The 12,966-nt window shown below is 40.6% G+C and overlaps 1 protein-coding gene across 1 annotated transcript in view; it reads left to right on the plus strand.

Annotated features, from left to right (window-relative positions):
- Positions 1-12,966, plus strand: part of REXO1 (RNA exonuclease 1 homolog) — a 200,506-nt gene that overhangs the window by 164,415 nt on the left and 23,125 nt on the right. The window contains exon 13 of the mRNA XM_077272241.1: positions 5,947-6,062. Coding sequence (XP_077128356.1) covers positions 5,947-6,062 — 116 coding nt within the window. The remainder of the gene's footprint in view (positions 1-5,946; positions 6,063-12,966) is intronic.

The following is a 12,966-nucleotide window of genomic DNA, read 5'->3' on the forward strand; positions in this document are numbered from 1 at the left end:
TACCGAGTGTCTGCTCAGAGCAGACACTTGGTAAGCCTGCAGCCCTGCACAGCAGATCGTCGATCTGGCAGAGTGCTGTGCACACTGCCAGATCAATGATCTGTGATGTCCCCCCCTGGGACAAAGTAAAAAAGTAAAAAAAAAAATTTTTCCACATGTGTAAAAAAAAAAAAAAAAAAAAAAAAAAATCCTAAATAAATAATAAAAAAAATATATATATTATTCCCATAAATACATTTCTTTATCTAAATAAAAAAAACAAAACAATAAAAGTACACATATTTAGTATCGCCGCGTCCGTAACGACCCAACCTATAAAACTGCCCCACTAGTTAACCCCTTCAGTAAACACCGTAAGAAAAAAAAAAAAACGAGGCAAAAAACAACGCTTTATTACCATACCGCCGAACAAAAAGTGGAATAACACGCGATCAAAAAGACTGATATAAATATCCATGGTACCGCTGAAAACGTCATCTTGTCCTGCAAAAAACAAGCCGCCATACAGCATCATCAGCAAAAAAATAAAAAAGTTATAGTCCTGAGAATAAAGCGATACCAAAATAATTATTTTTTCTATATTTTAGTTTTTATCGTATAAAAGCGCCAAAACATAAAAAAATGATATAAATGAGATATCGCTGTAATCGTACTGACCCGAAGAATAAAACTGCTTTATCAATTTTACCAAACGCGGAACGGTATAAACGCCTCCCCCAAAAGAAATTCATGAATAGCTGGTTTTTGGTCATTCTGCCTCACAAAAATCGGAATAAAAAGCGATCAAAAACGGTCACGTGTCCGAAAATGTTACCAATAAAAACGTCAACTCGTCCCGCAAAAAACAAGACCTCACATGACTCTGTGGAGCAAAATGTGGAAAAATTATAGGTCTCAAAATGTGGAGACGCAAAAACTTTTTTGCTATAAAAAGCGTCGCTGGTTTCACACTTGCGTTTTTGTCTGCAGCGTTTTTTGCACAAAAAAACGCATGCGTTTTTTCCCTATATTTAACATTGAAAACGCATGCGGTTTTTTTGTACGCGTTTGGTCGCGTTTTCAAACGCATGCGTTTTTTTTCTGCATGCGTTCATTTTCAGAAATACAACCTGCAGTATTTTCTTGCGTTTTTAAGCACATGCGTTTGTTTGCGTTAAAAACGCATGCATTTTTTCGAAAAAAAACAGAAAACACACTGAAAAGCCACCCACCACCATCAAGGTGATAAAGGGATCCAAACCCTAACCCTAACTCTACCCCTAACCTCACCCCTAACCGTTTAATGAACATTTTCTGACAGTCATAGTGCCACGTATTTCAGTGCCACGTATTTCAGTGCCACGTGTTTCAGTGCCACGTATCACATATTTCAGTGCCACGTATCACGTATTTCAGTGCCACGTATCACGTATTTCAGTGCCACATATTTTAGTACCACGTATTTCAGTTGCACGTATTTCAGTTGCACGTATTTCAGTTGCACGTATTTCAGTGCCACGTATTTCAGTGCCACGTATTTCAGTGCCACATATTTCAGTGCCACGTATTTCAGTGCCACGTATCACGTATTTCAGTGCCACGTATTTCAGTGCCACGTATTTCAGTGTCACGTATTTCAGTGCCACGTATTTCAGTGCCACGTATTTCAGTGCCACGTATCACATATTTCAGTGCCACGTATCACATATTTCAGTGCCACGTATTTCAGTGCCACGTATTTCAGTGCCACGTATTTCAGTGCCACGTATCACGTATTTCAGTGCCACGTGTTTCAGTGCCACGTATTTCAGTGCCACGTATCACGTATTTCAGTGCCACGTATTTCAGTGCCACGTATTTCAGTGCCACGTATTTCAGTGCCACGTATTTCAGTGCCACGTATTTCAGTCACGGTTAGGGTTAGGGGTAGGGTTAGGGCTAGGGTTGGAGGTAAAGTTAGGGTTGGGGCTAAAGTTAGGGTTGGGGCTAAAGTTAGGGTTAGGGTTTGGATTACATTTACGTTTGGATTAGGGTTGGGATTAGAATTATGGGTGTGTCAGGGCTAGGGGTGTGGTTAGGGTTACCGTTGGGATTAGGGTTAGGGGTGTGTTTGGGTTAGGGTTTTGTTGTGAAATTGGATTCTGGGCTCCCCCGGTGGCCACTTGTGGAATTGAACTTGTGTGCATCATCCCCTCTGTTCACCTGCTCCTATCAGGATGTGGGAGTCGCTATATAACCTTGCTCCTCTGTCAGTTTCTTGCCGGTCAACAATGTAATCAGAAGCCTTCTGTGCTTGTTCCTGCTACTAGACAACTCCCAGCTAAGTTGGACTTTTGTCCTTGTGTGTTTTTGCATTTTGTTCCTGTTCACAGCTGCTGTTTCGTTACTGTGTCTGGAAAGCTCTTGTGATCGGAAATTGCCACTCTGGTGTTATGAGTTAATGCTAGAGTCTTAAAGGAATTTCTGGATGGTGTTTTGATAGGGTTTTCTGCTGACCATGAAAGTGTCCTTTCTGTCTTCCTGCTATCTAGAAAGCGGACCTCGATTTTGCTAAACCTATTTTCATACTACGTTTGTCATTTCATCTTAAATCACCGCCAATATATGTGGGGGCCTCTGTCTGCCTTTTGGGAAAATTTCTCTAGAGGTGAGCCAGGACTGTCTTTTCCTCTGCTAGGATTAGGTAGTTCTCCGGCTGGCGCTGGGCATCTAGGGTTAAAAAACGTAGGCATGCTACCCGGCCACTTCTAGTTGTGCGGCAGGTTTAGTTCATGGTCAGTATAGTTTCCATCTTCCAAGAGCTAGTTCTCATATATGCTGGGCTATGTTCTCTCGCCATTGAGAATCATGACAGGGTTTCAGGTAGAATTGGGGAGTTTCCACTGTCCAGGCACATCAGGGGCTCTCCAAGCGCGACATGGCGTCCAATCTCAATTCCAGCCAATTCTGCGTTGAAAAAGTAAAACAGTGCTCCTTCCCTTCCGAGCTCTCCCGTGCACCCAAAAAGGGGTTTACCCCAACATATGTGTTATCAGCGTACTCGGGACAAATTGAACAACAACTTCTGGGGTCCAAGTTCTCTTGTTATCCTTAGGAAAATAAAAATTTGGGGGGCTAAAAATCATTTTTGTGGGAAAAAAAAGATGTTTTATTTTCACGGCTCTGCGTTATAAACTGTAGTGAAACACTTGGGGGTTCAAAGTTCTCACAACACATCTAGATAAGTTCCTTGGGAGGTCTAGTTTCCAATATGGGGTCACTTGTGGGGGGTTTGTACTGTTTGGGTACATCAGGGGCTCTGCAAATGCAACGTGACGCCTGCAGACCAATCCATTTAAGTCTGCATTCCAAATGGCGCTCCTTCCCTTCCGAGCTCTGTCATGCACCCAAACAGTGGTTCCCCCCCACACATGGGGTATCAGCGTACTCAGGACAAATTGGACAACAACTTTTGGGGTCTAATTTATCCTGTTACCCTTGTGAAAATACAAAACTGGGGGCTAAAAAATCATTTTTGAGAAAAAAAATAAAAATTATTTTCACGGCTCTGCGTTATAATCTGTAGTGAAACACTTGGGGGTTCAAAGCTCTCAAAACACATCTAGATAAGTTCCTTAGGGGGTCTACTTTCCAAAATGGTGTCACTTGTAGGGAGTTTCAATGTTTAGGCACATCAGGGGCTCTCCAAACGCAACATGGCGTCCCATCTCAATTCCAGTCAATTTTGCATTGAAAAGTCAAATGGCGCTCCTTCCCTTCCAAGCTCTGCCATGCGCCCAAACAATGGTTTACACCCACATATGGGGTATCATCGTACTCAGGACAAATTGCACAACATTTTTTGGGGTCCAATTTCTTCTCTTACCCTTGGGAAAATAAAAAATTGGGGGCAAAAAGATCATTTTTGTGAAAAAATATGATTTTTTATTTTTACGGCTCTGCATTATAAACTTCTGTGAAGCACTTGGTGGGTCAAAGTGCTCACCACACATCAAGATAAGTTCCTTAGGGGGTCTACTTTCCAAAATGGTGTCACTTGTAGGGGGTTTCAGTGTTTAGGCACATCAGGGGCTCTCCAAACGCAACATGGCATCCCATCTCAATTCCAGTCAATTTTGCATTGAAAAGTCAAATGGCGCTCCTTTCCTTCCGAGCTCTGCCATACGCCCAAACAGTGGTTTACCCTCACATATGGGGTATCAGCGTACTCAGGACAAATTGTACAACAACTTTGGGGGTCCATTTTCTCCTGTTACCCTTGGTAAAATAAAACAAATTGGAGCTGAAATAAATTGTGTGTGAAAAAAAGTTAAATGCTCATTTTTATTTAAACATTCAAAAAATTCCTGTGAAACACCTGAAGGGTTAATAAACTTCTTGAATGTGGTTTTGAGCACCTTGAGGGGTGCAGTTTTTAGAATGGTGTCACACTTGGGTATTTTCTATCATATAGACCCCTCAAAATGACTTCAAATGAGATGTGGTCCCTAAAAAAAAATGGTGTTGTAAAAATGAGAAATTGCTGGTCAACTTTTAACCCTTATAACTCCATCACAAAAAAATATTTTGGTTCCAAAATTGTACTGATGTAAAGTAGACATGTGGGAAATGTTACTTATTAAGTATTTTGCGTGACATATGTCTGTGATTTAAGGGCATAAAAATTCAAAGTTGGAAAATTGCGAAATTTTCACAATTTTCGCCAAATATTCGTTTTTTTCACAAATAAATGCAAGTTATATCGAATAAATTTTACCACTAACATGAAGTACAATATGTCACGAGAAAACAATGTCAGAATCGCCAAGATCCGTCAAAGTTTTCCAGAGTTATAGCCTCATAAAGGGACAGTGGTCAGAATTGTAAAAATTGGCCCGGTCATTAACGTGCAAACCACCCTTGGGGGTGAAGGGGTTAAGGGGTCCAGCGTTTAAAGCGAACCTCTCAGCAGTTTTGGCCGATATAAGGTACGGCTACCGCCTTTCAGGGCTTACCCACAGCATTTGTAATGCTGTAGATAAGCCGCCTGGCCTGGCCTGAAAGATAAGAAAAAAAGTTTTATTATACTCTCCCGGGGGGGGGGGGGGGGGACCCGGGCCAATGTGTGTCGCAGGTCCGGCGCCTCCCATCTTCGTGCGATGCCGCCCTCCTGTTGCTTCATCGCTCCCCGGCATCACGCTCCTGCACAGGCATACTTATCTAACGGTGCTTGGGCCTCTCTGACCTTTCCCAGCATCTGCAGTATTTTGCTCTGCCCTCAACAGGGCAGATAAGTACGCCTGCGCAGGAGTGCAATGCTGGGGAGCGATGAAGCAACAGGAGGGCGGCGATCATAAGAAGATGGGTGTTGCAGGTCCGGCGCCTCCCATCAGAGCATTATAGAATGCTGTAGATAACCCCTGAAAGGCGGTGGCCGCATCTTATATCGGCCAAAACTGATGACAGGTACCCTTTGAATCAAACATTTGTTTAGGAGTTATCTGGCATTTAGGCATCTCCATCACTTCAAAAGTGAAGTGTTGCCTAAAAGTTAATAGGTTTTGTAAATTTTGAAAAAAAAATGGGAAAAAATTCCTGCTAACCTCTTTTTTTTTTTTTTTTTTTTTTTTAGCATTCTACCTTCCTAACAAAATAAAAAGAACATTTCAAAAATTGTGCTGCCGTTAAGTAGATCTATCTGTCTTAAAGGCATAAAAATGTTTGAAAAAAAAAAATCTACATTTTTGACAAACTTCTATTTTTCATTCCAAAGTTATTACCACGTAGAGTAACTTGTTACTTTTAACATATCTCGCCTGTCAGGAAGGTGAAAATATTCTATGGCGGTAAGGGGTTAATATTTACTCTGGTTGAACAATAAGATTACCATTAGCTCAACAGAGTATTTGGTGTTTGCTAAAACTTTAGAATTTTATATTTCTGCATTTAATAATTTATAATTAATGTTATAACTTTTTTCTTTTACAGTGTTACACTATAAAAGGACTGGAGTTGACTCGTGTTACTGTTATAAACTATCAGCTTAAGGTTATTTATGACACTTTTGTAATACCAGACAACAAGATTGTGGACTACAATACCAGGTGACTGTGACATTGCTCGCTTATAAGGATTTATTAATTTAATTTTTTTTTTTACATGCAAGCCTTGTAAGGTTTTGTTGTTGGTCAATCCTGAAAGGTTTGATGTAATGATGTAATGTACAACCATCTAAAGTTTATATGTTCCAATAGAAGAATACTCTGAGTCAGGACACTTTTAACCTCTTTGCGGCTTTGGAAATCTGAAGCTCCAAAAGATGATACATGTGCACAGCAAGTCGGTTTTACATTGCTGTGCATGTGTCTATTTTTTTTTAGCATTGATTTTGCTCTTTTGTCAGGCGGGCTTTGTACCATACCCATAAAGAAAAAGATGCTATGTGCACATAACCTAATTCTTCATTCGCATCTGCGTCAAATACATTTTTCTAATGGAGAGCACACAAACACGTTAAAGTCAACTGATCCTTTTACATAATTTTTTTTGGTGGGGGGGGGTTATTTTGGGAGTCTGATTCACACATTAAAAAAAAAAAAAACACAGAAAAAGATACAGCCTTATCAACACCAAATCTAATAAATGCACGAACACGATGCAGCAGATTCTCATAAGGCGGGGGCATCACAGGTGCAAAATATTGATGAAAACAACCACTGAGAAACCTACCAATTCATGGAGGGGATGGCTGCCTAGTAAAAAATACACACAGATGAATCTTGTATAGATCGTCAGTCACACAGGTATGTGTGATGCACAGTGTCTGGCTAAGGCTAAATTCACATTAGCGTATCTGTGCGCAGCGTATCATCTGCATGCCAAAACGCATTTAAACGCATTCTTACACTTCATTTTTTATCCATCGAACTCATGTTCTTGTATACCAATGCTTTCCCATAGACAGTAATGCGTTGTTTTGACGCACGCATGCGCATTCCTAAGCATATTTTACGAGACAAAAAATGCAACCTGTTGCGTGCGATGGGCGCGCCGAAACAACGCATGCGGATGCATCCGCATACAAACTGATGCCAGTGCATGTCCCTGTGTACACAATGTTAAATATAGGTACGCAAGATGCATGCTGATCTATGCGGATCTGTACACTGCGCACAGTTACGCTAATGTGAACCCGGCCTAAGAGCCTACACTGTGTGCAGAATTATTAGGCAAGTTGTATTTTAGAGGATTATTTTTATTATTGATCAACAACTATGTTCTCGATCAACCCAAAAGACTCCATAAATATCAAAGCTTAATATTTTTGAAGTTGGAGTGGGGTTTTTTAGATTTGGCTATCTTAGGAGGATATCTGTTTGTGCAGGTAACTATTACTGTGCAGAATTATTAGGCAACTTAATAAAAACCAAATATTTTCACCAGGTAAACCAATATAACTGCACAAAATTTAGAAATAAACATTTCTGACATGCAAAAACAAAACCCCAAAAAATTAGTGACCAATATAGCCACCTTTCTTTATGATGATACTAACCGCCTTCCATCCATAGATTCTGTCAGTTGCTTGATCTATTTACAATCAACATTGCGTGCAGCAGCCACCACAACCTCCCAGACACTGTTCCGAGAGGTGCACTGTTTTCCCTCCCTGTAGATCTCACATTTTATGAGGGACCACAGGTTCTCTATGGGGTTCACATCAGGTGAACAATGGGGGCCATGTCATTATTTTTTCTTCTTTGAGACCTTTACTGGCCAGCCACGCTGTGGAGTAGTTGGAGGCATGTGATGGAGCATTGTCCTGCATGAAAATATTTTTTTTTATTTGAACGATACCGACTTCTTCCTGTACAACTGCTTGAAGAAGTTGTCTTTCAGAAACTGGCAGTAGGTCTGGGGTTGAGCTTCACTCCATCCTCAACCCAAAAGGTCCCACAAGTTCATCTTTGATGACACCAGCCCATACCAGTACCCCACCTCCACCGAGTCGGAGTGGAGCTCTCTGCCCTTTACTGATCCAGCCTTTGGCCCATCCATCTGGCCCATCAAGAGTCACTCTCATTTCATCAGTCCATAAAACCTTTGAAAAGTCAGTCTTAAGATATTTCTTGGCCCAGTCTTGATGTTTTATCTTATGCTTCTTGTTCAAAGGTGGTCGTTTTTCCTTACCTTGGCCATGTCCCTGAGTATCGCAGACCTTGTGCTTTCTGTTAATCCAGTAACGTTGCAGCTCTGAAATATGACACAACTGGTGGCAAATGGCATCTTGGCAGATTCACGCTTGATTTTCCTCAATTAATGGGCAGTTATTTTGCGCCAATTTCAAGACTGCTGCATCCCTCTGCAAGACATCTCACAATTTTGGACTTTTCAGAGCTTGTCAAATCTCTCTTCTGACCCATTTTGCCAAAGGAAAGGAAGTTGCCTAATAATTAAGCACACCTTATATAGGGTTTTGATGTCATTAGACAACACCCCTCCTCATTACTGAGATGCACATCACCTGATTTACTTAATTGGTAGTTGGCTCTGAAGCCTGAACAGCTTGGAGTAGGACAACATGTATAAAAAGTATCATGTGATCAAAATACAACTTGCCTAATAATTCTGCACACAGTGTATTAATGACGCCCATACTATTAGATCAGGCGGGCTCCTCAGCATTTTGTAAGTGCACATCAAATGGACTAACAACCCAGTGCACACACACAATAAAGTGGGTCAGCAAAAAAAAAGAATGGCACACAGATGTCATCATTACTACATCTGTGCACTATTCTTTTTAATGACTGGTAGTCATTTAAGTTAGGAAGGAGGAGGAGTTTGAAAACATCCTCTTGAGAAAGCAGCCAGTGAAATGTGCGTTGGAGTGTGTTCATTCTTATGGTTTTTGGAAAATATGCACCATACGTTATACCTGTGATAATGACTTTACTATTATACATATAGGGGTATATCATATACATCCTTTTTATCCCATTGTTTATTTAAGATTTATTATTGGCATAGATCCCTGTGCTCACAATTTGATGCCCTTACCTATGTACAGTGGGTACGGAAAGTATTCAGATCCCTTTACATTTTTCACTCTGTTTCATTGCAGCCATTTGGTAAATTCCAAAAAGGTTCATTTTTTCACATTACTGTACACTCTGCACCCCATCTTGACTGAAAAAAAACCAGAAATGTAGAAATTTTAGCAAATTTAATAAAAAAAGAAAAGCTGAAATATCACATGGTCATAAGTAGTGTTGAGCGATACCGGTATCGGTATCGGATAGTATCGGCCGATACCCGAAAAGTATCGGATATCGCCGATACCAATACCCGATACAAATACAAGTCAATGGGATACCAAGTATCGGAAGGTATCCTGATGGTTCCCAGGGTCTGAAGGAGAGGAAACTCTCCTTCAGGCCCTGGGATCCATATTAATGTGTAAAATAAAGAATTAAAATAAAAAATATTGATATACTCACCTCTCCGGAGGCCCCTGCACCTCACCGCTGTTAACCGGCAGCCTTCTTTGCTTAAAATGAGCGCGTTTAGCGCCTTCCATGACGTCACGGCTTCTGATTGGTCGCGTGCCGCTCATGTGACCGCCAGGCGACCAATCACAAGCCGTGACGTCATTCTCAGGTCCTAAATTTAGGAATTTAGGACCTGAGAATGACGTCACGGCTTGTGATTGGTCGCGTGGCGGTCACATGAGCGGCACGCGACCAATCAGAAGCCGTGACGTCATGGAAGGTGCTGAACGCGCTCATTTTAAGCAAAGCAGGCTGCCGGTTACTACCAGGGCGCGTCAGAGGGTGAGTATATCCCTATTTTTTATTTTAATTCTTTATTTTTTACATGGATATGGATCCCAGGGCCTGAAGGAGAGTTTCCTCTCCTTCAGACCCTGGGAACCATACACTGGGAACTTCCGATTCCGATTCCCGATACCACAAAAGTATCGGATCTCGGTATCGGAATTCCGATACCGCAAGTATCGGCTGATACCCGATACTTGCGGTATCGGAATGCTCAACACTAGTCCTAAGCATTCAGACCCTTTGCTCAGACACTCATATTTAAGTCACATGCTGTCCATTTCCTTGTGATCCTCCTTGAGATGCTTCTACTCCTTCTTTGGAGTCCAGCTGTGTTTAATTAAATTGACAGGACTTGATTTGAAAAGGCACACACCTGTCTATATAAGACCTCACAGTTCACAGTGCATGTCAGACCAACTGAGAATCATGAGATCAAAGGAACTGGCCAAGGAGCTCAGAGACAGGATTGTGGCAAGGCACAGATCTGGCCAAAGTTACAAAAGAATTTCTGCAGTACTCAAGGTTCCTAAGAGCACAGTGGCCTTCATAATCCTTAAATGGAAGAAGTTTGAGACCACCAGAAGTCTTCCTAGACCTGGCCGTCCATCCAATCTGAGCAATTGTGGGACAAGAGCCTTGGTGAGAGAAGTAAAGAACCCCAAGATCACTGTGGCTGAGCTCCAAAGATGCAGTAGGGAGATGAGAGAAAGTTCCACAAAGTCATTGCAGCCCTCCACCAGTCAGGCCTTTATGGCAGAGTGGCCCAATGGAAGCCTCTCCTCAGTGCAAGACATATGAAAGCCCGCATAGAGTTTGATAACAAACACATGAATGACTCCCCTGACTATGAGAAATAAGATTCTCTGCTCTGATGAGACGAAGATAGACCTTTTTGGTGATAATTCTAAGCGGTATGTGTGGAGAAAACCAGGCACTGCTCATCACCTGCCCAATATAATCCCAACAGTGAAACATGGTGGTGGCAGCATCATGCTATGGGGGTGTTTTTCAGCTGCAGGGACACGATGACTGGTTGTCATTAAAGGAAACATGAATGCGGCCAAGTAACATAGTAACATAGTTAATAAGGTTGAAGGAAGACTTTAAGTCCATCTAGTTCAACCCATAGCCTAACCTAACATGCCCTAACAAGATGATCCAGAGGAAGGCAAAAAAAAACCCATGTGGCAAAGAGTAAGCTCCACATTGGGGAAAAAAATTCCTTCCCAACTCCACATAAGGCAATCAGACTAGTTCCTTGGATCAACGCCCTATCAAGGAATCTAATATATATAACCTGTAACATTTATACTTTTCAAGAAAGGTATCCAGTCCCCTCTTAAATTTTAAGTAATGAATCACTCATTACAACATCATACGGCAGAGAGTTCCATAGTCTCACTGCTCTTACAGTAAAGAATCTGCGTCTGTGATTATGCTTAAACCTTTTTTCCTCCAGACGTAGAGGATGCCCCCTTGTCCCTGTCTCAGGTCTATGATTAAAAAGATCATTAGAAAGGTCTTTGTACTGTCACCTCATATACTTATACATTAAGATAAGATCACCCCTTAGCCTTCGTTTTTCCAAACTAAATAGCCCCAAGTGTAATAACCTATCTTGGTATAGCTGACCCCCCAGTCCTCTAATAACCTTGGTCGCTCTTCTCTGCTCCCACTCTAGTTCAGGTAAAATGATGTTCTCCTCATGAGCATCTATGCCTCTTTTAATGAATCCCATTATTTTATTTGCCTTTGTAGCAGCTGCCTGACACTGGCCACTAAATGTGAGTTTGTCACCCCCCATACACCCAGGTCTTTTTCATTGACGGTTTTGCCCAGTGTTTTAGCATTAAGCACATAGTTATACATCTTATTACTTCTACCCAAGTGCATGACCTTACATTTATCCAAATTAAAGCTCATTTGCCGTTTGTCAGCCCAAGCTTCTAGTTTATATAAATCCTCCTGTAATATAAAATTGTCCTCCTCTGTATTGATTACCCTGCAGAGTTTAGTGTCATCTGCAAATATTGAAATTCTGCTCTGTATGCCCCCCAATAAGGTAAAAAAACAGGACTGGAAATCAGGTAGATGACAAAAGTAATAATATACCATATAGAATCAATCAAGGCCAAAATATATATATATATATATATATATATATATATATATATATATATATATATATATATATATATGTATATGTGTGTATGTATATGTATAAAATTACCTTTATATATTTTTAAATGTTCCAAGTACAGGCACATTTTATAGTGCCGTTTGCCAAAAAATGAATAAATACTTTAACAATAAGTAAATAACAGGACGGTCGAAGATAAAAAATTCAAAATTCAAGGTTAATGTAGGGCTTGGAATGGAAAGCATAGAATACCCTAAAAAAAAAATATAACTACGTCTATAAGTACACAATCTTGTAGAAAAATGATGTGCAAATGTGCAAAAAGGGATGTAAACATACAACAAAGAGAGATATATAAATGTTTATGTATAACAATCACTTAAGGATTATGTGAATACTGAATAAAAGATTTAGTTCATAATACAATTGAGGTGTGAATAAGGCCAAAGAAAAACCACAATATTCAGACTGGAAGCTATCCAATGAAGATGGAAAGATGTACAGTAGAGACCAAAAGTTTAGACACACCTTCTCATTTAGAGATTTTTCTGTATTTTCATGACTATGAAAATCGTACATACACACTGAAGGCATCAAAACTGTAAATTAACACATGTGTAATTATATACTTAACAAAAAAGTGTGAAACAACTGAAATTGTCTTATATTCTAGGTTCTTCAAAGTAGCCACCTTTTGCTTTGATGACTGCTTTGCACACTCTTGGCATTCTCTTGATGAGCTTCAAGAGGTAGTCACCGGAAATGGTTTTCACTTCACAGGTGTGCCCTGTCAGGTTTAATAAGTGGGATTTCTTGCCTTATAAATGGAGTTGGGACCATCAGTTGTGTTGTGCAGAAGTCGGGTGGATACACAGCCGATAGTCCTACTGAATAGACTGTTAGCTGCTTTTTTCTTCAAATAATACAAATTCTAAGTAAAGAAAAACGAGTGGCCATCGTTACTTTAAGAAATGAAGGTCAGTCAGCCTGAAAAATTGGGAAAACTTTGAAAGTGTCCCCAAGTGCAGT

This window comes from Ranitomeya variabilis, chromosome 1, assembly GCF_051348905.1.
Source record: "Ranitomeya variabilis isolate aRanVar5 chromosome 1, aRanVar5.hap1, whole genome shotgun sequence".
NCBI classification, from domain to species: domain Eukaryota; kingdom Metazoa; phylum Chordata; class Amphibia; order Anura; family Dendrobatidae; genus Ranitomeya; species Ranitomeya variabilis.